General features: G+C 46.0%; 1 protein-coding gene across 1 annotated transcript in view; it reads left to right on the plus strand.

The window, feature by feature from the left end:
• LOC119465181 (acetylcholinesterase) overlaps window positions 1–23,170 on the plus strand; it is a 30,973-nt gene extending 7,803 nt beyond the window's left edge. The window contains exons 2-3 of the mRNA XM_037725979.2: window positions 8,518–9,740; window positions 23,005–23,170. Coding sequence (XP_037581907.1) covers window positions 8,518–9,740; window positions 23,005–23,146 — 1,365 coding nt within the window. The 3' untranslated portion in view covers window positions 23,147–23,170. The remainder of the gene's footprint in view (window positions 1–8,517; window positions 9,741–23,004) is intronic.
• Window positions 23,171–23,916: the final 746 nt, after the last annotated feature.

The raw sequence follows: 23,916 nt of genomic DNA on the forward strand, positions 1-23,916 counted from the left end.
CCAAAGGCTTGGTAGACGATGCAATCCTCACAGCGCTAACTACAACAGGTCATTGTTCAGAAGTTCTTGAATGCACAACTTTGTGCCAACTTCACGCCAACGCTACTGAAGCACCCATGCAGACAGTTGCAAAAAAAAAGCGTGATGCCCCAAGAGAAATGCGCCCACTCAAACCATGGAAGTTATGTGTAACGTGTCTTCCTACAACTACAACGAACCTAAAGCTGATGTTCTGCACAAGGGAACAAACACCAACACTGGTGCCTCACTCAACTCGTGTCATCTGCTCCGTGGAAGGTGCCGTCAGTCAGCTTCCTTGCGAAGATGAGGCCCGCACCTGCACTGTCAGTGAGCTGTACAAATTACAGAACCACAGCTTACAAGCTTATGTGCCTTAGTGTGAGCAAGGAACCCGTATGAGGTCCAAAACCCATCGAACCATTTAACCCAACCCAACGAGCCAAGCTAGTTTCGTGCGGAGAAAAGTTGCAGCACGTAGGCTTTTCCTAGAATTCTTTCTCGGCCCAGAACAAGCTTGGTTTGTTGTGTAGGCACATAAATAATGAAAAGGCATGCATCGCTACCTGTGAAAAAAAGCATGCAAAAAATGCATGTAGAGTACACAGGTGCAGTGTCTATCACATACCATTATTGTGCAGTAGATGCTACATCAGCTAAACAAGCCAAATGTATAAATGACAGGCTGCGTGACCACGCAAACTTGATGTGTGGGTCAGTTGGCATTAGTATTGCACTGCTCTCAGTGCAAGTGCACCCATATTTAAAAACCACTTGATTGTGGCAAAATATAAGGACCAGAGTGCTTCAGAGATATGTGAAGCTTTCCTTATTCAAATGACGGGGAACCAGTGTGTTAGCTCCCCATCAATAGAATTATTAGACATTGAGACTGCTTATCATCACTGTAAATCAAATCGCGCTAGCCATGCCATGCGTCCTTTTTGTATTTGTGTCAGCAACATGCATTCAGATTGATCTATTCCACCCCTTTCGTCCTTTGCACCACATCGCTGTGCGAGTAAAAACTGGACTTTTTCTTGGTAAAAGAGTGCTTGTTTAACACATAAACTACCTCCACGGCAGTTTGCAATAAAGGAGTATAAGCATCCTCTGAAAACATGCCCATAAAGAACAGTGCTAAAATAGCTCTTTTAAAAAAGAACATGAGTGTATCTGTCATAAAGGCCAACTCTTGTGTCTCTTACTTAACATATTTTTCAATAACAATATTGAGGTGCAAGCTCACCATATTATATTACCTTGCCAATGAAGCAAATCACAGTGCTGCTTGACTGTCGTGGGAACAACTCGGATGTGAAGATTGGCACCAATCAGCAGCATAGCATGGTCTGCTTGCACTTCATCTCCAGGTCCAGCCATACCTATAGCAGCAATAAAACAAGTGAGCTTAGTGCCATAAGAGAAACAATATAGAAAGTGACACTGTGAACAAAGCAACCTTCATTAGGCATAAACGGTAATAAAATGCAGACATTGTACCCATAGCTAAGTTGACTTTGAGCAACATAGCATGCACAGTAAGAAAGATCTGATGTATGAGCCATCTACTTGAAGAAGATTACTCGAAAGCCCCTTTTTTTGCCGCCCCCTCCCCCTCATGCACGGATGGCTGTCTGGCTGAGTAAACCTGGTTTATCCCAGATATAGTGTAAGCAAGCGTTGTCACTTGGGGGGGGGGGCAATCCTAATATTATTGCAGAACATGTATTCTTACAATGATGTTAACTTTTTTTCTAACGCTGGCCATCCTGCAGACCCTGCAACATTATAGCATCGATAAGGCTTATCGCATTACCCGATAAGGCTAACCAATAAGTGTCCCAAGAAGCATAACTCCGGATTTCTACCGGGAAGCATTCACTACATTTTGACAAACATGCTTCTATAGCTTCAACCCTATTTTCATCAACATAGTACAAGCTTCAAGCATCTGCACAAACTTAATGCAAAAGGGTGCCATTAGGAATACCACAATAGTTTCCTATCAATTCAGCCTTTAAAATAAACACTGGCAAGTTCTTTACTATGCCTAGAACAAATGAAGCTGTTCTGGAATTGAATAAGCCTTTTCCATACAAGCAAAAATCACCACCACTATGACTTGCTTATGGACATTTTGTAGACAAAAACCCCAAGCACAAGAGTTGAAGCTTGGGCAAGTTGGTAACTGTTCATTTTGGTGGTGCTCACAATGAACACATGTGAGGGAAATAAGCGACAGAGAGTGAAAGCGTGCTGTGCTCTATCGCTCTCTGTCTGACCGTGACTTCCTTGGTATGCGTGCGCTGTGGATGCTGGATTTGCGTGTTCCTTATCTCTTTAGTATGTGTGCACAGTGAATACTATTGAAAGGAACATAGAGACGAGATAATGCTACAATGGATACAATGAGCAAGAAACGTGCCTTCCGATGCAGCACATCCTTATTCTGGCAGCACACAATTTTCTGGCAACATCCTAAGCCTGCTATTGCACTGAAAATGGCTTATTCGAGCTGCTGTACAAGACAAGTTTGCTTTTACAGAAGACTGATGACATTTGTTCAATTATTTCGACGAACTTGTGGTTATGCAGTAATGTGAAAAGGTGGCATCATTAACAGCCACCTTAGTTTTTGTGTAAAAAAATTAAATTACATTATGGGGTTTTACATGCCAGAACCACAGTCTGATCATGAAGCATGCCGTAGTGAGGGACTCCGGAATAATTTGGACCACCTCGGGTTCTTTAACGTGCGCCTAAATAGAAGTAGACAGGTGTTTTCGCATTTCACCCCCTTGGAAAGGCAGCTGCCATGGCCACGATTTCATCCCGCGACCTCGTGCTTAGAAGCTCAACGCCATAGCCACTAAGCAACCATGGCAGGCATGCAAAAAAAAGAAAGCATACAGTCAACTCCACAGATCAGGCTAGGTATAAATAAGCAACAGTCAACAAGCTGAACCTTTGCATGATTGCTTTGCATAATGGTTGAGGTAAAAACGATTGCCGAAACATTCCAGATGCACTCAACACGATTTGCAGAAGACAGCATATGAGAGTTAAAAATGTTGAAAGGGAAATGTTTATAGTGCTTTACTGCTGCAATGGTTTTTGTCAGTGCGCCAGTGAGCACAGTATGACTGAGGTAGCTGCTGAAGATAATAGATCCTCTTTATGGCTTTTTAGGGACTGATTTGCATGGTTTGTTGCATGCCTCAGGAATTTACTTATTTATTTATAAACATACCACATAGGCTCCAGTTGGAGTATCGCGTGAAGTGGTAGGAAAAAATTTCTGAACTAAAAAGGAGAACATTCAACAAAAGAATTCAAACAAAAGAAGAAGAAAACATACTCTCTCATAATGTGGCTGCAAATCAGGCAGCTAGCTTATAAAAACAAAGCAATTAGAAACAATTTCATACTGGTAGTGCTTTAGGAGACAGAATGTTAAATTCTGAGCTTCGAACACTTTAAGCCACCTTTTGTGGCCTTTTGTTCTGAGGTCCCGGGACGTTCTCTCTAGTATTACGGGAATCAATAACCCCGCTCCCCCCAAATTTTTTAAAATGTAGTACACAATTAGGACAACTTATGGAAATATAATTAAGAACACAGAATTTGCGCATGCACGTATGTTAGAAGAGAGAGAAATGGAAGTCTACAAGAATGCATAATAACAAAGGTAACCAAAGCCATAGCTGCTGCTTTTGTCGGGCAAATCATAGCAAGACATGAAAGGATATGCGTCCCTCACAAGATGGTCCCTAAAAAATTGTCACAATGCATGCAGTAGGGAGCACATCATGCATTTCTACAATAGCCTCCACTTACATTTAACTCAGAGGAGGCTACTTATATGAATTGATTAAACTGAAGGTAGGCCAGATTCAAAATATGCGATTCAAGTAGACCGAAACTGCAAGTTATGAATATGGCATATTCATAGCAACAGTGCTGTCATACATGCCAACCTGTGAACTTTATATTTTGTAAAAATTCTGCAGACAAAAATTTTTTATTGGCGAGATAGCATACATTTTTTAAAGCTTCCTCTCAGCACCCACACTTATGCATTGATACACACATAATTAACCATTAGTTAACTTGAGATACAGCACACAAAGAAGCAGCGAACTTGAAACACCAGAACTGACAACACTGTTTTATATCACAGAGCGCATTTACAGTGTTCTTGCTGCTGCCGATATAGCCTGTTTAAGGAATTTATCTGAACAAACTGGCCTAAAGCAAGTGCCCCCTCTGGTATACTCGTTTGAGATCTTCACGAAAAATTCTGGACAGTTTACAGGTATGAATTATACCAACAAAATCTACAGCTTGTGTAAGTGGCAGGGATCGTTTTGTACACACCTTGTCGCACCATGCAGATCAGATGCTTTGCCGTGTTGTTCCGGCTGCAGAAATGCCTTAGGTTCCTATGTGGTGTAGAGATGCCTCTGGTTCACGAAATTATTGAAATCCCTAAACAATAAGAAATGTTCAATTTACTGTAATCCCTGCTGAAATTGCAAGCTTGCGAGTTAACAAGATCATGTTACATTCTGAAAAGTCTCATACAACCAACTACACGAAGCTGCATCTGGTTGTGCAAACACCTGATTGTTACATCACGGGCGGTTATTTAACACGAATTGAAACTGCAGCAAACATAAATCTACTATCAAAAGCTTCACACAAACACACATGTGTAGTAAGTGAAATGTGAATTGTACTACGAAGAAAATTCCTTAGCACATGAAAAGTGTTCCAAAATCAAATTTCTTTATGCGGTGGAACAAGGCATTGTCTCGAAGGACGATGCACTGGAAATTACAAGAACAAACGCCCTATTTTTCAGCATAAAAAAATTCGATGAAAAAGAAACACTGCTGTTGTAATCTCCGTTTCTGTGAAATAATCAAACATTTACAAACACACGAAAACACACAGGACACCCAACACAAGAAATACAGCCTGTCTGGCGACACTATATGTAGGAGAATTCGCATACAAGCTAAAATCTGGCCATGCGTCAGACACAACAATCTAGTACCATCTCGCGCAGCCGTTAGCTGACGTACAGCCTCCCGCATTTTAACTATATCGCACCAGCATACTATGAAATGGGCGTGCGTCGTCCTGAGAAGAGCAGCTTAGCAGATGACGCTTGCGCTGGAGAGTGCTTTATGCGCCTCTGCTTACTTTTGTCGGTCTCGCTAAGTATCGCCGTCGAAGGCGCTAAAATGGCCCATGATCGACGCTCGCGCAATATAGTTACAAATGCGGAAGGCGGTACTTCTAGAAATACCTATACAGAAATTATGTTCACAAGCAGTAAGTTTCCCTGGTTGAATTTTTCTTTACCATTCAGGTCAAAGCAATCACCGGCGCTAGCATACGTTATAGCAGAAAGCAAATACATGATAACGCTCCTGGCAACGTCCAATAAGTTTCAGGAGATTTTTCGTGAAACTGTTCGCTAAATGTGCACTGCGACATGAACAACGAACATTCGAAAAACACATTTATCATTGTGGTCGCTTTAATAATCATCTCGTGATCCGTATAACAATTCACACTTCACGAACCACTGACTACAAAACTGCGCGCAAGCGCCGGACTTACCTTTCTAGGCGTAGTCGGCAAACGCTCCTTCATGTCAGGTCGCGGCATCGACTGCGCGACGATCGTTCCGACGTAAACACTGTTGAATTGCGGATGAACCACAGCACGTAATACCTCAACAAATTCTTCCGTGCACTGTGATCTGATGCGATATTAACAGAGGCGTTTTCATGAGCCGGGAACAAAGAAAGCGCGAGCGGGCCATAAGTACGATAATCGACATCGGCGAACCACACGAAAGGTACTGCGAGCTACGTTACGCGTTCCTAGGGGCTAAGTGATCATCAAAGCACACAAGGGGCACGACATTTTCTCTCGGCACAGCGTACACACGATTAAACATCCACATCGACCTGCCCCAATGCAGCGCGCACGCACAGCAACAGGGAGCAACAGCAGAAGACGGGAAAATAATATCATCTGTAATTTTACCGGTCATGCCCCTGGGGCAGTGGCAGCGCCTCCTGGGCTTTCCTGCTTTCGCCCACTTTAAGCCCTTTGGTGACCGCAAGTGTCGTTGGGGTGCGTCGCCTAGTGTTTATGACGTTTGCCTTGCCATCTGGGGTACGCGAGTTCGAATCCCGCTTCGGCTTATCTTTTTTTCTTGGTATTACCATTTTCTTTTTTTTTTCTCCTCTCGGGCGACGCCGTCGGTTGTGCCCCGGTGCCGGGCGCCGACGCGAAGCGGCTGTCGTTGGGGTGTTGCGGAGCGCTCGCGCGTGTGTACCAATTTCAAATCGAATTTTACCGTAAATCTGTTCAAGCATTAAATTGCATGGTATGACTTCATCCAGTATGACAGCTACAAATGTGCCGTTCCAACCAGTTTTTGTGCCGAGTAGGCCCCTGTGTAAACCTTTTTGGTGCCAGGGGGACCAGTATGAGCCAGTTTAACTGGTTTAACTACCAACGGGTCCCCTGCTTAGACCCATTTCTGTGTCGGAGATTCCTGTTTAAACCTGTCTGCGGGCCAAATAGGCCCCTGTTTGGTGCCAGTGCCGGTATGAACCAGTTTGTCCGCTAAACGGGGCCCCTGTTTAGACCTATTTCTGTGTGGGGGGTCCCGTTTAAACCTATTTGCAAGCCAAACAGGACCCCGTTCAGACCCGTTTGTGTGTAAACGGGTCCTGTTTACACCTGTTTGTTGCCAAACAGGTCCCGGTTAAAACAAGTTTAAACCTGTATAACCCTGTTTGAATTTAAATAGGATTTTTTAGTAGGGACATGCAGAATTCGTTGAACGTGAGCACCGCATCAAAGGTGGAAGTTTTCAGCGTCTCCATTCTGAGGACCACATTTTTCTGCGCACGCTTCCGCAAAGCATGATTATTGTATTTTGGGTTTTGGCGTGTAAGCACTTATCCAGAGGTCTGGGTGAGCTAGTTGTTGGAAAACTGGCTTTGTGGCATGGAGGACCAGTGCAGGCAAGCATTCTTTGTGCACAAGGGCTCCTGTGTCATTTGATTCCTGTTCTAAAGAAAGATCTAAAAAAGGAGGCATAGGCCGCTCGTGACTTGGTTTTGAAAACCTGATCCTTGTCACTTGTGGCAGGAATCAAAACGCAGAAAAACATGTAGGGTCACTGAATATTGTTAAGAAAATATCTGTTAAGGAAATATCTTTAAAACGAGGAAAAACTAGAAATCTACTTTTAATTTTTTCTTCCATGTGTCATTAAAAATCACTAATTAGATTTTTAACGAATTACCTTATGGCCGATATTGCAATTTACAAATCCTAGCCGTGGAGTTCGCAAGGTGGATTCCCTGGAAACGAATTCTCAGGATGACACCAGTTTCGAGATATTAATTCCCAAACTTTGTGGAGTTTGTGGAGACATGCAAAGCTTTATTGCGGTTACACTAGAAATAATTAGGAGTGACGATCAAAGATAACAACTCGTGAACCCTTGATTTGAAGGATGACTGTGTTCTTTACACCAACGCGAAAATGACTTGCAATTAATTATTGAAAACCTTAGCCGACAAGAGCACGAGAATGTGTGATTATTAGTCCGCCTCTAGAATAGGTGCAAGAGTAAATTTACCAGGCTGATTACGCAGAGGTGCCCTGGACAACGAGATAGATATTTAGCGAAGAATACTAATGAGTCGGAGCGCATACGGCAGGCATTAAGAAATCATGACTGCCACACTGCAATCATTGTATTCTACCGGCACTACGAAATGCGAAAGGAACTTTGGGGCTTGCAAAGAAGCTCGCGAAGTAGTCAACGACCGCGCAACGAGCGATGAATCCAAAAATATTCGTTGTAGCGTTAAGAGACAGAAAGACAGCGGTGTGGATTATAGAGCAAACGGTTCGAAGCCGATATTCTACTTGACACTACAAAATGCAACTGCGAAAACCATATGTAATGCATAAGGCAGATAACTGGTTGTGTATTAGGATTACAGAAAAGGTGCCTAGAGTAGGGAAGAACAATGAAGTACGGCCGAAAATTAGGTGTTGTGACAAAATTGAGAAATTTCCACGCACAACGTAGTGTCCACTGGGAATAAACAGGGGTCATTGGCGATCTCTGTGAGAAGCCTTCATCTTAAAGTGAGCTTAAGTCGGCTAATGATGATGATGATCGTACTCTAAACTCCTTGTTGCTTCATACCTGTAAACTGCTTGTAATCTGCCAATGTCCAAAGTGCAAATAGCATCCGAGTAATCTTTTCGCGGCAGATGCTTCCAGTTATGCGTATAACCGACAATATTCGCACTGGTGCCCTCAAGTCTGATTCAGCGTGAGTGTCAGATAAATTTCGAAACTCACTCCAAGCATTACACTATGTATAGTGTAATGCTTGTATAGTGTAATGCTATAGTGTAATGCTTGTAACTTTTTATGTGCAGGTCCACTTTCCCGGCATCGGCATGGAAGACCTCAACGTCACGGAGGACTGCCTTCACCTTAACGTGTGGCTCCCTGAGCTTGCCAGGAACCCGGGTTCGAGACGACCGGTCTTGGTGTGGATCCACGGAGGGGGCTTCACTCTCGGCAGCGCCAATCAGGCGAACTACAGCGGAGCCGTGTTGGCTGCGTTTGCCGACGTCGTTGTCGTGTCCATGAATTACCGCCTAAGCATCCTCGGCTTCCTCAACGGGAACTCTCCAGATGCGCCAGGGAACGTCGGTCTTCTCGACCAGGTCATGGCACTAAAGTGGGTGCAGCGTAACATCGAATTTTTCGGAGGCGACCCGCAACAAGTCACATTATTCGGCGAGAGTGCGGGATCATGGTCCGTGCACGCACACATCATGTCACCGATGAGCGAAGGTCTCTTCAAGAGAGCACTCTTGATGAGTGGCACTATGTACAGCATCGACGTGTGGGACACGGTGCATGAGAGCATGGTCAAGGGTGACAAAGTGGCTGGCATCGTCGGCTGCTCGGAGGGGGGCATAATTGACCTGTCTTCCACTCCGGAGGCTGTCATAGCTTGCCTTCGGAACAAGTCCACAGAACAGCTCGTTACCGCTTCTGCAGAGATCGTGGCACCCAAATTTATGCCTTTCTATCCAACCTATCACGACGTCTTCCTTCCAAGGAATCCAATAGAGGCAATGAAGCGGGGTTTTTTCGCACCCGTCGATGTCATGGCCGGAGTCACCTCCGACGAGGGGGCTTGCTTTCTGCTGCACCCACCTGTGCATGACCTCCTCGCCGAAGACCTCCTCTCAGTGTCTTCAAATGGAGTCGCTGATTCTCTTGAAGCCTATTTGTCCCGTTTGTGGAAACAGGACACACCAGACCTGCGACGAATGTACCTTGACCAAGTACCGCAAGGTGACAACAACGCTCTGAGGAGGCAGTACGTGGACTTCGCGTCGGACAGGGTGTTCAACTGTCCACTGCGGTTCTTCGCAGATACGCACAGCGAACGCGGAGGAAAAGTGTTCGCCTACGTCTTCGCCCACAAGTCCGCGACAGTGGCACTGCCTCACTGGATGGGGCAGCCCCATGGCTCCGACATACCGTTCGTTTTCGGTAAGACGTACGCCGCCGAGCCAGCGTCCGAAGACGGCCGCATGAGTGAGGCCTTCATGCGGATGGTGGCCACTTTCGCTGAAAACGGGTTTGTCACATTTTCACACCTTCGTTTCACTAAGAACCAACCGCTGTGCCTGTGAAGTTCGTCCACAGGTATATATTCAAATGAAATATTAGTTATTGGTTTGCACTGCCAGGAGAATGCACTCCAGATCACATTGACCATTTGTGTTTTATTGCGATAGCAATTATATGGACACTCAAAAGCAGATTTCTGCCGTCGGCGTCACCGTCGCCGTCGCCGTGAGGTTCCGTATGACGTCAATGAAGATGAAATCCTCGCCGCGCGCCGAACGCTGTATGTGCGAGTGAAAGGGCGCGAGGGGCGCGCGCTTTCACGGGGAGTGAACGCACGGCGGAGAACAAACGCGCGTTCTGCTCCGTGCTCGCTTAAGGGCTGCAGAAGTAGGCGTCTCTTTCCTCCTTTGCAATCACCATATATGTAGAGCAAACGCGCCTTCTTCTGACGCGCGAGAGGCCGTGGGGGAGTGGGGGGAGGGGGAGGGAAGGGAGGCGACGTTTAGCTGCGGCACCAAGTGCCTATTATTGCGATAGCAATTATATGGACACTTCCACCGGATTTCTGCCGTCGGCGTCGCCGTCGCCGTGAGGTTCCGTATAGATAAAATCTTCGCCGCGCGCCGTATGCCCGAGCGGAAGCGTGCGGGGACGCACGCTGTCACGGAGAGCGAACGCACTCAATCTTCCACGCGCAAGCAAGGAAGCGGGAAGCGAGCGCCGGAGGGAGCGGGGGGGGGGGGGGGCGCATTTCTTTTTGCCAACAACCGCGCTCGTCGCTCGCTCGCACCGTCTCTTATCTCCACACGGCTCTGACCTGTGCATTCGCTGCTCAGTTCCCGTTGAAGCGATAGACCGCACGTACCTTCGCCGCCGCCGCTTGCTGCCAGCGTTTTGACAGTCGTTGTCTGCAGTCATTCAGTGTGATCTATTCGTGTTTGTTTGTGCGCGCTCACACCACGCTTGTTCATTCAGTTAGTAATAGTCGGGCCACATTTTCCAACGCACGCTACACATGCAATGCTGCCCGGATCGGCAGTGCAGCGCTACAGGTGTGTCCCTTCGCACGCGCTTCCCACGGGCAGCGCTTCTCATCAACACCACCGTTTCACACGCGCCTTCTCGTGGTCATCGAGTCTCTCTTCATGTCGGTCTACTTACGCCGCAGCACACCTGCTTACTTAATCAGCTCATGTTTACTACAATTCATATTGCTACCAAAGCCGCTCACCTTACTTCGTATGACATCACTCCAGATTACTTTGACCATTTTGTGTTTTTCAAGCTGCGCCTAAATCTCAGCACACAAACATTTTTTTTATTGCGAGAACTACCAGACTGCGGCTGAAATGTTGGGAAATCAAGCCTACAATATCGTTTTAAGACAATATAGTGAAGCATTTTCACTCCCGTATGTTCCTAAACGTTATGACTAAGCTCTAATAGTGTGAGTAAAACGAGTACCACAGATTAAATGCTGCCCGCTAATTGAAGTATTATTTGTAGGTCGGCAGCTTTTATAATAATCGCCGTGAATGCGCATGGGAACACAGATACATATTCCCACGTCAATTTAGTGCATTTACGTGTGTTGTGCGGTTCACGTTCGCTGGCGCTTTATTTTGTGCGCCGCGGAGGATTCGGTGAGGAGAGACGAAGACAACGACGAAGACGTGGTTCTCGATCGGAGCTGTTCGGCTGTGTTTCAGGCTGTTGCTTGTCCTGTTATTACGGTGACGAATTGGTGGAAGTGCTGGGTACCATCCTATGCACTAATTTGACCTTTCGATGCTTCGAGTCCCTACCACCATTTCCACGATTCCGGAGAAAAACCGGGCACTTAGCTAGAGCCGCCGCTTGCAATGACTGCCTCCTGAATACGGCCTATTGAGCCAAGCAAGAATCTCCCCCACAGGGGCAAGTGCAAGTCAGACTCAAGAGAGCAATGCAGTCCAATCCACTGCTAGTCCAAGTGTCGTCTACGCAGCGAACGTTCCGAAGTCATTTTATGGCGACGTGTTCGTGGACGTGGAGGATTGGCTTGAGCACTTCGACCGAGTCGCTGCAGTCAATGAATGGGATGACTCTAAGAAACTGCGGTACGTGTACTTTGCCCTCGAAGACTACGCTCGTACGTGGTTTGAGATTCATGAGGGCTCCATCACTAGCTGGCAAGAATTCCGACGACAGCTTCGCGAGACCTACAGTAGCCCCGAAAGGAAAGAAAAGGCCGAGCAGGCTCTGCAGAGTCGATTTCAGAAGCCAAATGAAAGCGTGGCCATGTTTGTCGAGGACACGTCGCGCTTGTTCCGACGAGCTGATCCAGGTATGGCCGAGACAAAGAAAGTTCGTCTCTTACTGCGACGGGTGAAAGAACAACTCTTCGCTGGACTCATGCGCAACCTTCCAGCTACCGTCGCTGAGTTCATATATGAAGCAACGACAATGGAACGAGCGCTACAGCAACGCTCCCAACAGTACGACCACCAAAGCACCGTCGCCGCCGTGTCATGTTTCACCTGCGGACATGATTTAGCAGCACTCCGAGAGCTTGTGCGAAGCGTTGTGCGCGAAGAACTTGAGGAAGTTCGCAAAACTTCTTGTCAGGCGACTGTCACTGCGCTTGGTGACATCATTCGTGACGAAATCAGGACCATGACCCAACCATTGGCGCCAACGCGAGCGGAAGCCCCAGTCCTGACTTATTCCGAAGCCTTACGGAGTCCTCAACCATCTACGGGACGACGTTTGCCTTCCCCTGTTTCAGTTCTGCCACGTCAATTTCCCGCTACAAATGTAAACTCGTATGAGGACGTAGGCCCGCTAGATATCATGCGGAAATCAAACTTGTGGCGCACCTCGGACAACCGGCCACTTTGCTACCACTGCGGCGAAGCGGACCATCTATATTGTCCGTGCCCTTATCGGAGGATGGGCCTTCAGGAATTTCACCCTAATGCGCGTCGACCAAGTAATGGTGAGCGCCCACGCGAGATAGAGCAGTTCCTGGCCTCTCAGCAGCCGTGTTCTCCCGCAGAAAGACACCAGTCACGTTCACCATCTCCTCGGGGCATCATGTCGCCTAGCCGTTACTCCAGGTTCCCTGATGTTTGCACTAGGTCCCCAAGTACACGCCCACGTCAGGAAAACTGAGGACAGCGCCCTCCGGGGGTGGGGGCGCTGCTGATCGTCCTCATCATCATCATTTATTTGCCCTTAAGGGCCCCTGTTGGGGCATTACATAAGGGGGGGGTAACAAATGCTAACCTCGGGTCACATAAAAACAAAAACAAAAAAGACATTAATACAGGTTGCAAAAACAGGTAAACACAGTAAACACATGAAAATTAGAAAGCCGAAAAAAAGGGCTTACTAGTGGGGCTGTGGACAACACTGGTGTAATAATAACTGTTTAAATTTTTTTTGTTTAAACACCCTCCGACATGACGAGTTCACGACGACGATTTATCTTCCGCGCCATTTTCTCATAACAACGCAGGACTTTCCGCCGATATTACCGTAACCGCCGACAATTACCAGGTCACCGCCTTCGTGGATACCGGCGCCGACTACTCCGTTATGCGTGGTGAATTGGTGGCTACGCTCCGAAAGGTGACCACACCATGGAATGGTCCCCAACTCCGTACTGCGGGTGGTCATCTCGTGACGCCGGTTGGGAGGTGCACTGCCCGAGTGCATATCTGCGGCTCTGCCTTCATCGGATCTTTCGTCGTGCTGCGAGAATGCTCCAGGCAGCTCATCTTAGGAATGGACTTTCTTAGAGAATACGGGGCCATTATATATCTTCGAGAGCTGCTGGTATCATTTTTACGTAACGCGAGCTCGCACGAATGCAAATAGCACAAGATAGCGTTGCGTGTCTCTGAGTCCGTCACCGTACCACCTCGTTCCATGTACTGGTTACCGTACTGAGCGACATGGACCGAACTGCCCTTGGAGTTGTTGAAACCGATGTGTCCATTCTCTTCTCTCGTCAAGTATGCGTCGCCCGCGGCCTCCTCTAACTCATTAAACGACCTGCTGAAATCCTAATTGCGAACTTTAGTCGCGAATACCAGCATTTCACGAGGCACGCTGTTGTCGCTTACTTCGAAGAAATCGGTGACGCGAGAACCAGCCTCTCACTCGCGGAACTTTCGTCCGTCCTGCACGACGAGAAGCAGTCTACAATTCAACTCGACGTGAATTCCGAGCTATCGGCTGAACCGCAAGACCGTCTTCGCTTTCTTTTGCTTTCCTTTAGCGGCTGCTTTGCCACGACGTCAAAAATCAAGCAGACACACGTTGCAAAGCACAGAATTATAACCGAACTGCGGAAAGACCCATCCGACAACATGCCTATCGTGCGTCTCGAAGAGAACAAGACGCCATTCGAGAACAAGTCAAGCAAACGCTTGCTGACGACATCATTCGGCCATCTACAAGCCCATGGGCGTCACCAGAGGTGCTAGTTAAAAAGAAAGACGGCAGACTGCGTTTCTGCGTTGATTATCGCAAACTCAACAACGTCACAAAGGAAGACGTCTATCCTATCCCTCGCATTGACGACTCGCTGGACCGACTTCGGCACTCCAGATATTTTTCATCCATGGATATGCGTAGTGCTTATTGGCAAATCGAAGTCGATGACCGTGATCGGGAAAAGACCGCATTTATTACTCCTGACGGACTCTTTGAATTGAAGGTTCTTCTTTTTCGCCTGTGCTCAGCTCCTGCGACATTTCAAAGAATGATGGACACTGTTTTGTCCGGTCTTAAACAGCAAACGTGTCTTGTTTACTTGGACGACGTCGTCGTTTTTTTTGGAGACTTTCGAGCAGCATCTCCAGCGTCTTCGTGCAGTGCTTGATGCGTTCCGAACTGCAGGCCTGTCACTAAAGCCCGAAAAATGCCACTTCAGTTACGAGGAGCTGAAATTCCTTGGTCATGTCATCAGCTGCGATGGAATTCGCCCGGATCCTGAAAAAACACGAGCTGTTGCTGCCTTCCCAACGCCTACGAACAAACGCGAGGTTCGCCGTTTTTTAGGACTTTGTGCGTATTACCGTCGCTTCGTACCCAACTTTTCGAAAATAGCGGAGCCATTGCATTTTCTCACAAGGGACAATGCCGCTTTCGTTTGCAACCATGAGCAACATCGCGCTTTTTGTGACCTACAACAACGACTTCAGAGTCCTCCAATCCTAGGTCACTTCGACGAAGATGCCGACACTGAAGTGCACACGGACGCCAGCAATGTGGGTCTCGGCGCCGTCCTTGTGCAGCGGCAAGAAGGTATACAAAGAGTGATCGCCTACGCTAGTCGTACCTTGTCATCGGCCGAATCGAACTACTCGACTACAGAAAAAGAATGTCTAGCTGTGCTGTGGGCGATATCCAAGTTCCGACCATATTTGTACGGCAGACCTTTCATAGTAGTCAGTGACCACCATTCGTTGTGTTGGCTTGCCGGTCTCATAGACCCCTCAGGCCGCCTTGCTCGATGGAGTCTTCGCCTTCAGGAGTTCGACGTTACAGTTGTCTACAAGTCGGGACGCAGGCACACAGATGCCGACTGTCTTTCTCGCGCTCTTGTAGAAACGACTCCGCCTGAACTAACTGAAGAAGACAGTTTCCTCTGCGCCGTCACAGCGTCTGACTTGGCTTGGCAACAGCGTGATGACCTGGAGATTAGCCCGCTCATCGACTACCTTGAGGGCCAACTTACGCAGCCACCACGGGCATTCCGCCGCATAATTTCGTCGTTTTTTCTCCGCAACAACGTCTTGTACAAGCAAAGCTTTGACTCCAGCTCTGAAACCGATCTTCTGGTGGTGCCATCTGCGATCCGAGAAGAGATCCTGCATGCTTGTCACGACAAACCGTCTTCTGGCCATTTGGGTTTCACGCGCACTCTCGCACGTATCCGCCAGAAGTACTACTGGCCTAAACTGTCTCGTATCGTCAAGCACTACGTGAAGAGTTGCCGAGACTGCCAGCGGCGCAAGACACCACCCATAAAACCAGCTGGCTTGTTACAACCTGTCGAACCCCCTCGGGCACTCTTTCAACAAGTCGGAATGGACTTGCTTGAACCATTTCCTAAATCTTCGGCAGGCAACCGATGGATAATAGTTGCGACAGATTATCTCACTCGTTACTGTGAAATAAGCCCACTTCAACGAGCTACTGCTAACGACGTCGCCAACTTCTTCATTCATGCTATCGTCCTCCGCCATGGTGCACCAGCAGTGGTTATTACCGACAGAGGGACCGCTTTCACAGCCCAACTCCTGGAAGAAGTGATGACCCTTAGCAGCACTGTTCATCGTCGGGCGACTGCTTATCATCCACAGGTGAACGGCCTAACCGAACGGCTCAACAAGACCATCGCTGTAATGCTTTCAATGTATGTCGACGTGGACCACAAGAACTGGGACAGCGTTCTTCGTTTCGTAACCTTCGCCTATAATACCACCGTTCAAGAAATCATAGGATTTACTCCTTTCCGCTTGCTTCACGGCTGCGAGGTTACCACAATGTTAGACGCAATGCTTCTGCCCGACACCTTCGAATCTACCACAGTGAATGCTGCCCAACATGCTCAGTGTGCCGAGAAAGCTCGTCAGATAGCTCGCCTGCGTATTCGCTGTCAGCAACACTACGATGATGCTCACAGGTACAACCTCCGACACAGAGAAGTTACCTACCACCCCAGAGACAAAGTATGGATCTGGAGTCCCGTTCGCCAACGCAGGATGTCGGAGAAACTTCTCCGTCGTTATTTCCGAGCTTTCCGGGTTCTTCAACGCCTCAATGACGTCAACTACAAGGTTGTTCCAGAGAGCACCACGCGATACTCCCGCCGTACACCACAACCGGACATCGTCCACGTGGCTAGGATGAAGCCATACTACGCACGCTGATCGTCTACCATCCCTACTTCGAAAGCATCGGGCCGATGCTTTTGAGGGGGGGGGGGGAACAATGGCACGGCAATTCAGTGCATTTACGTGTGTTGTGCGGTTCCCGTTCGCTGGCGCTTTATTTTGCGCGCCGCGGAGGATTCGGTGAGGAGAGACGAAGACAACGACGAAGACGTGATGCTCGATCGGAGCTGCTTTGCTGTGTTGCCGGCTGTTGCTTGTCCTGTTATTACGGTGACAAAATAAATGATAAAATCATAGCCTATCTGCAAAAACTATGTTTCTGTTCCGGATAAAGCACGAGAGGATTCGCTTACACAGCTATGTCCAACCTTTCTACCTATAGAAGGGCTCCATCATTTCGCTCACCCTCTTAGTTTTTCCTTTTCCCTAGGAACGTGCTGTTCTCAAACATGGGAGTGCATGTACGCTTGCTACACTGGCCTTCTAAATGGCCTCCATTCTGATCTTTGACTTTATTAATAGTGAGCAAACAATTATTTGTTCGGCCACCAGTGTTTTCATTTTAAAGCACATGTAGTCAGCAAAGAGATTACTTTTGGTTCAACCGTGGCGGGAGCCTCTCTGCTGCAGAGTGCTCTCGACTTCGTCACGGCTCCTCTGTTGGCGCTGTTCGCTGCGCTGTTTGGCACCTCCGGGCAGGTGCGTGGTGGTTGTACGGAAGAAACGGATAAGCTTTGACAGCCTTTTAGTCACGTCATAAATAAAACACTTAAAAACATGCTCAATAACACGATGTGCTACATCAGGGAGTGAAACTGAAGGAAACCAACATTTATCTGGAAAATGATTACTGTGCTGGCACTGTGCGTAACGGAAGGCTTCGTTGGGCAACGGCTAAACAATATAAAGAGAGCGCTAAAAAGGCAACTCTTGTTCACAACGAACTTCGTATTGACACTACGCTGTACTACTGGAATGATTTACCAACGGGCGTAGAGAAGTGTAACAAGGCTACAGCGCTGATCAACGCAGCTCGTGCTTAGGGCAACACCAGCTTCGTTTACTTATCTTAAAGGCACGAATAATAGTTAACGAAATCGGCAAACTGTAAGCGTTTTGCTCACACGTGACCGATAAATGTGGGTGATAAATGAGTCTTGGCTGCATTGCGCCATTTTCAAAAGTTAGATCGTGACGCCTGTCTGTCATCTATACCGGTTCTCGTGGCGGCGTTGTCGCGTTCGTTGGAAATATGGCATTGAAATATCAGTTGCTAAGCGATTTCTTCCGTATGAGTGCTTGCTTTTGAAGTTCTCAGTTCTTGTCTGATGTTTTTTTCTGTGTGGTGTATCGATGAACAGATCGTGATGATCATATTTTCTTGCTGGCTTTATGTTCACCTCTTGCGGCAGAGTAGCAAAAACATAATATTACCAGGTGACTTTAACGTCGCAGCAATTGACTGGAGTGGTATTAATTATGGACACTCTAAATTATGTGCCAAACTTTTAGGCATAATGTTTTCACTAAGCCTTGAGCAAATGTTCAAGGAAGCCACACGTAAGACTTCAATACTTGATGTTGTATTTGTAACGAAATCGTTTGCTAGAGCATTTGTTCCCACTGAATCTGGAATTTCAGACGCCAAACTAATCTCCTTTGCTACGGATTGACACGGCTAGTACAGTAATTAGAAAAAGTAATCAACTACAATAAGGGGCTTTAGTCCAGCAGAAATGTTGCAATAATTTATCATGTTCATGTACACCTTGCCACAAGTAAGTGCGATGTTGAGAGCTACTGGTTGCACTTTCGCAACAGTAGAGTTCTGTATTAAAAACCTAAATGTCGTAACATTCGATGGATTAGCTGTCAGATTACCCAAACTGAGCGTAAAATTAACAGGCTTCGAAGGGAGCTCATAACTAGTACATCATAATTTCCTGAAGTGAAAAAGTATTGTTAAAGAGTGTTAAAGACATTAGAAATAACTTTTTAATAAAGCCCTTCCGGATTTTTTTTCGGTCTGATCCCGACAAGTTCTGGCTCTATATTATTTGAAAATAAATATTAAATACTGAAAGTTAAGCTTGATGATTGTTTTATAACGAGTGAAATTGACCGTAGATAATCATTTTAACAAATACTTCCACAGTGTTTTTTTTTCTTTTCGGAAGAGCGTTAACACAAACTTAACACTTCATTTTACCTACAACTCGACAAGAAGTGCTGATAATCCGTGACAGTGTTCTAGGGATGCTACTCTAAATTAAGTTAATCCTTAAAAATCTTCGGGACCGAATAAAATATACAATGCGCTTCTAAAGGGTTATGCAGAGCAAGTAATAGACTTCGTCACCCGCCTATCAAAACATTGCCCTGTTGTGGTGGGATACCAGCTGATAGGTGTACAGCACGCGTTGTTCCCATTTTTTAAAAAGGGAGACCGCTGTTCTTTAACTAATTACAGCCGTCTTTTTATCATCAGTAGCTGTAAGTTATTACAACATGCCGTCGCAGATTACGTTGACAAACTGTTATCAAATAATAATGTATTGTCACCATGTCAATATCTATTAAGGAGAGCCATGTCTACACTAACTCAACTTGTGACTATAGTGCATGAATTTTCCAGAGTGTTTGATAGGTCTGCTTCGGCCAGGTATTATGAAATACATCCATGCATACCTAACACGCAGAAATTAGTGTGTTGAGGTCAGGTGTTCTTCTTCTGTTTTGAGTATTACTTCAAGTGTACCACAAAGTAGTATGTTAGGTCTGGTATTGTTTAACATTTTTGCTAATGATTTAGTTAAGGTCGTACCTAAATACATATTTATTCGTTTTTGCAGCTGACGGCGTTGTTATTGAAGTATGTTTAGTGAACGATCATTCTTTACTCCAAGAAACCTCGTTACTAACTCATGGATGGAGTCAGCAATGGGGCATGGAGCATAATAAAGAAAAAAAAAACTATTCTCTTGAAAAAAACCAAACAAATTGCCAACCAATATTTCATACTACCTTCGCGAAATGACTATTAAAAAAGTTGATCAGTACAAATATCTTAGAGTCACTCTAACAAAACACTCTGCGAGTAAGCAAACATTTCAAACATGTACACGTCTGCTTGAACAAAAATGTGGTTTCTTAAAAGGGAACTGTCTGCTACTAAAGACACGGAAAGTTTAAGTTTTAATGACTATTAAAGGTCCAATATTGAATATGCTGCCTTTATTTGGGACACATGCGCTAAAAAAGTGCGACCCAACTAGAGAGGGTACACAGAGAAGCGGCTAGGTTTATTTTTGGCAAGTAGAGAACGCATGATTCGCCGACATACCTTGTTGAACTAAATGGTTTTCCAACGTTAGAAAAACACAGAAAATCAGTCGCCTATCATTATAACATAAACCATGATTTGGTGAAGTCTCAATGGATGTACCAAACTGTGTAAAGCCCCTCTCTACTAGAAAGACGAGACACAACCGAACACATCATTCGTACCCATTTTTACTCAAACTATAGCATAAAAGGATGATTGGAACCCTCCATCGGTTAGTCTTCTTGAGTCCGATAATTTTTCCAATCAGCTCAATAACATTATTTGGTAGTTGTGTATAGTACGCTCTGGCTGCATGTCATTGTAAGTTGTGTTATTTATTGTACTCATTTATTGTGTATTATTTTTGTAATAGTAATGTCTATTAACTTGTATTTCATGTACAAATTATTTACACATTATGTAAAAATTATTTTCTGGTTTATATTCGATGTATTGTGTAGGATCGTGTTTTGTTTATTTCTGCTCCAAGGATTACTTTTTCTTATTTACTGTTTTATTTATTTCGCGGTCCCGTTTCGGCCAAAGAAGATCTGCTGTATTTGTGAATAAATTTGTTTTATTTTATTTATTTAACAATACTGCTGATCTCACACGAGATCATAGCAGGGAGGGCACATATATGAGTACGGTGTAAAAGATACATAAGACAGGTATGTAAAACACAATGCAATACAGTGTTACAATAATTATTCATCAAGTCAACTGTAACAATATAAAGGACGAAAGTACTTGGAACACAGTAAAAGTAAGTAAAACAAAACTAAGTCAGCAAAAAGAAAGGGGGCACAATTGTGACGCAAGTGCGAAATCAGAATACATAGAACGTAATACAGTTCAAAAATGTACGTAATGAGGTGTAAGATTAGTGATGAACAGCTATGCACGTATGATTTCTTCGACCAATGCTACAAAATTTTCTAAAGTCTGAGTGCTCGTGACTGAAGGGTCCAGTTGGTTCCACTCTCTGGGGCGCTATAACGTAAAATGATTCCAAACTATTTTGATTCCAATTTCTGCAATCAGCCTCCACGATTGGTCAAGACATTTTCGGGCCGCTCCCAACTTCGCCTGTCTGTCACGCGACGTCACGAAAACCGCAATAGCTCCCCATCTGATATAACGTGTACACACTGATTATGCATGATTAAACCGCACAAAAGAAAAATAATCATTCCTGATTCCATTTCTTTTCACCAGTAGGTCCAATGTTTTCTGGCTACGCCCACTTCGCCTGTCTGTCACGCGACGTCACAAAACCGCGAAAAGTCACCAGGTCAAAGTGACGTGTACGCGAAAAAAATGCATTAATATGCCGAAGAAAACTGAAAATTTTTCTGAATAGCCACAGACTGCCCCGTTCCGAAAGGAATCAAAGATGGCTGCCCGCCGATCGCTCAGGCCCTCGCTACTCGTACCTGCCGGTGAGAATGTATTTATTTGCGCATGAAAAACCTTTTTGCGTGGCAGTAAAACGTTATCGAGCCCTTTCGGCATGCATACGACATCGCTCTGTCAACTCTTCCTTGTTGAGGATCCGTTTTAGCGGCATTCTTATCCTTCCGTTTCACGCCGCCTCGATTTTCGACCGGCCACCGCTAGCTAAGTAAGGCGAAGCGGACCAACCGGAGAAGCCGGCACCACCCTCTTCATGCGGTTATCTATTTTCACTGTGCTGGCTCGGCCCCATCGAAACCCTCTCCACTAGAGCGTGCTCCTCACCTCTTGTCAGCCAATTAGATAAGAAAAACCGCTGAGTGTAGACAATGTTATTGGTTTTGAAAGCGAACAAAGGTGACATTCTATAAACGAGGAGAGTGTTTGATTGGGTTGTTCAAACAACGCTGCGGGTCACCGCCCGATGCTTGCGTCGGTGGTTACGTAAGTTTGACGTCAGGAGTTTGGAATAAAAACGGTTTGGAATCATTTTACGTTATAGCGCCCCTGATTGCAGGATTAAAATAAGAGTATTTAAAACAGTTTGAGTTGTACCTGCGTTCAACAAGGGTATGAGGATGTTTATGACGTGTAGGTCTTGTACGGGAGAAAGAGATAACTTTAGATGGTTCAATGTTTATTTCGCCATGAATTAATTAATACAAGAACTTCAGTCGGGCTAGTTTTGCTCGATTTTGTAAGGTTAGCATACCAGATTGCTTTAGTAAGCTAGTTGGTGAGTCAATTAGCTTGTATTTGTTAAAGATAAACCTTAACGCCTTTCTCTGCACCCCCTTTAGTCTGTCAATAAGTTCGTTAGTGAAAGTAAACCAAACAATGTTAGCGTACTCAAGGATTGGTTGAACAATCATGCGATAAGCCAACAACATGGTGGTGGGTGGTGCCAGGCGAAGTCGTCTTCTCAGGAAGAAGAGTCGCTTTAGTGCAGTCGATGTAATGTTTTCAACATGCGTATTCCATCGAAGATCATGGGATAACGTTAAACCCAAGTACTTATGCTCTAAAACCCTAGTCAGAGGCGTGTTATTAATGGTGTAGGTGAAGTGCGATATTTGTTTCTTTCTACTTATTGTTAATGTTACCGATTTCTGTGCATTTAGTGTCATCTGCCACTCCTGACACCAAATGAAGACCGACTCTACAGCATTATTTAGAATTTCATGGTCATCATTAGAATTAATTTCACGATACAAGATGCAATCATCCGCAAAAAGACGTATATTTACTTGACACCTAGCAGGCAAGTCATTTATGTAAATAATAAATAAAACAGGTCCCAGGACGCTACCCCGAGGGACACCGGAAGTTACAGGGGCTGTATAAAAAGCACATACAGCGCTGCTGGGCCCTGCTGAGATTTTGTCATTTTTTTTCGTTATTTTCTACCACAATGGCAAATATTGTCACGTGCCTTAAAATGGAACTGGCAACGTTTATTGAGGGCAACTGGCTATCGAGCGGCGCCGAAGCGTAGCACGCGCACCTTGTTCTCCTCGACATTTCCTGCCTCTTTGCATTGTGTCCACTACTGCAGGTGGCAATATGTAGCTGTGACAAACACAATATTTCTCTTCTCCCAGGGTTCCCGAATTGCCAAACAACCAGCAATGGCCGCCGTACACGCGCAGTTCTCCCACAATGGTGGTGATGGGCCACGATACCTTCAACGAGACGCAGGAATTCCGTGCTAGTCACTGCGAGCGATGGAGGCCGCTGTTCTAAAGGGATTAAAAATGTGTTGCTTTATCTATGTGTATTGTCATTGATGAAATACTCTACATGCTATTACCGTAGTGGATCAATTGCTAAACTTACTGGTCTTTTTATAGCAATACCAATTATATGGAAACTCCAGGCGCATTTCTGCCGTCGCCTTTGCCGTCAGGTTCCCTAGAAAGTCCGTGGGCGATAAAATCCGTATGCTGTATTTCGAGTGAAAGCGTGCGACGGTGAGCCGGCAATCGCGGCTCAATCTCGCGCACTCAAGGGCGGGAAGCGTCTTCCAGTCTCGCGCAAAGCACCGGAGGGAGGGTAGCGATTGTTAGGAGGGGAGAGGGGGCGTTTTACTCCGCGCGGCCCACCGCGTCACACGGCTCCAGGGGGAGGGTTGGGAAGGCGGTGTGCGTTCTGCCCATCTGCGGCGGCGGAAGAGTCCGCCCTCGCCGTATAATTTTCGCGGCTTAGTTCGCGCTGATGACAGCAGCGGCACGCACGTCAATTAGTTCGCTCGCTGCTGCTGCCGTGATTACTGACTAAAGCCTTTTGACATGCCAGTTGCCGCGGTTATCGATTGAGATGCGTTCATGTTTGCTTGTGCGCGCGTGACACCATGCTTAAAAATATAGTTATGGAGTTTTGCGTGCCAGAACCACCAGCTGGTTATGAGGCACGCCGTAGTGGTCGACTCCGGAATAATTTGGACCACGTGGGATTCTTTAACGTGCAGCTAAATCTAAGTATACGGGTGTTTCCTCCACCGTGGTTGCTCAGTG

The sequence above is a fragment of the Dermacentor silvarum genome, chromosome 9 (assembly GCF_013339745.2).
Source record: "Dermacentor silvarum isolate Dsil-2018 chromosome 9, BIME_Dsil_1.4, whole genome shotgun sequence".
Classification (NCBI taxonomy): Eukaryota; Metazoa; Arthropoda; class Arachnida; order Ixodida; family Ixodidae; genus Dermacentor; species Dermacentor silvarum.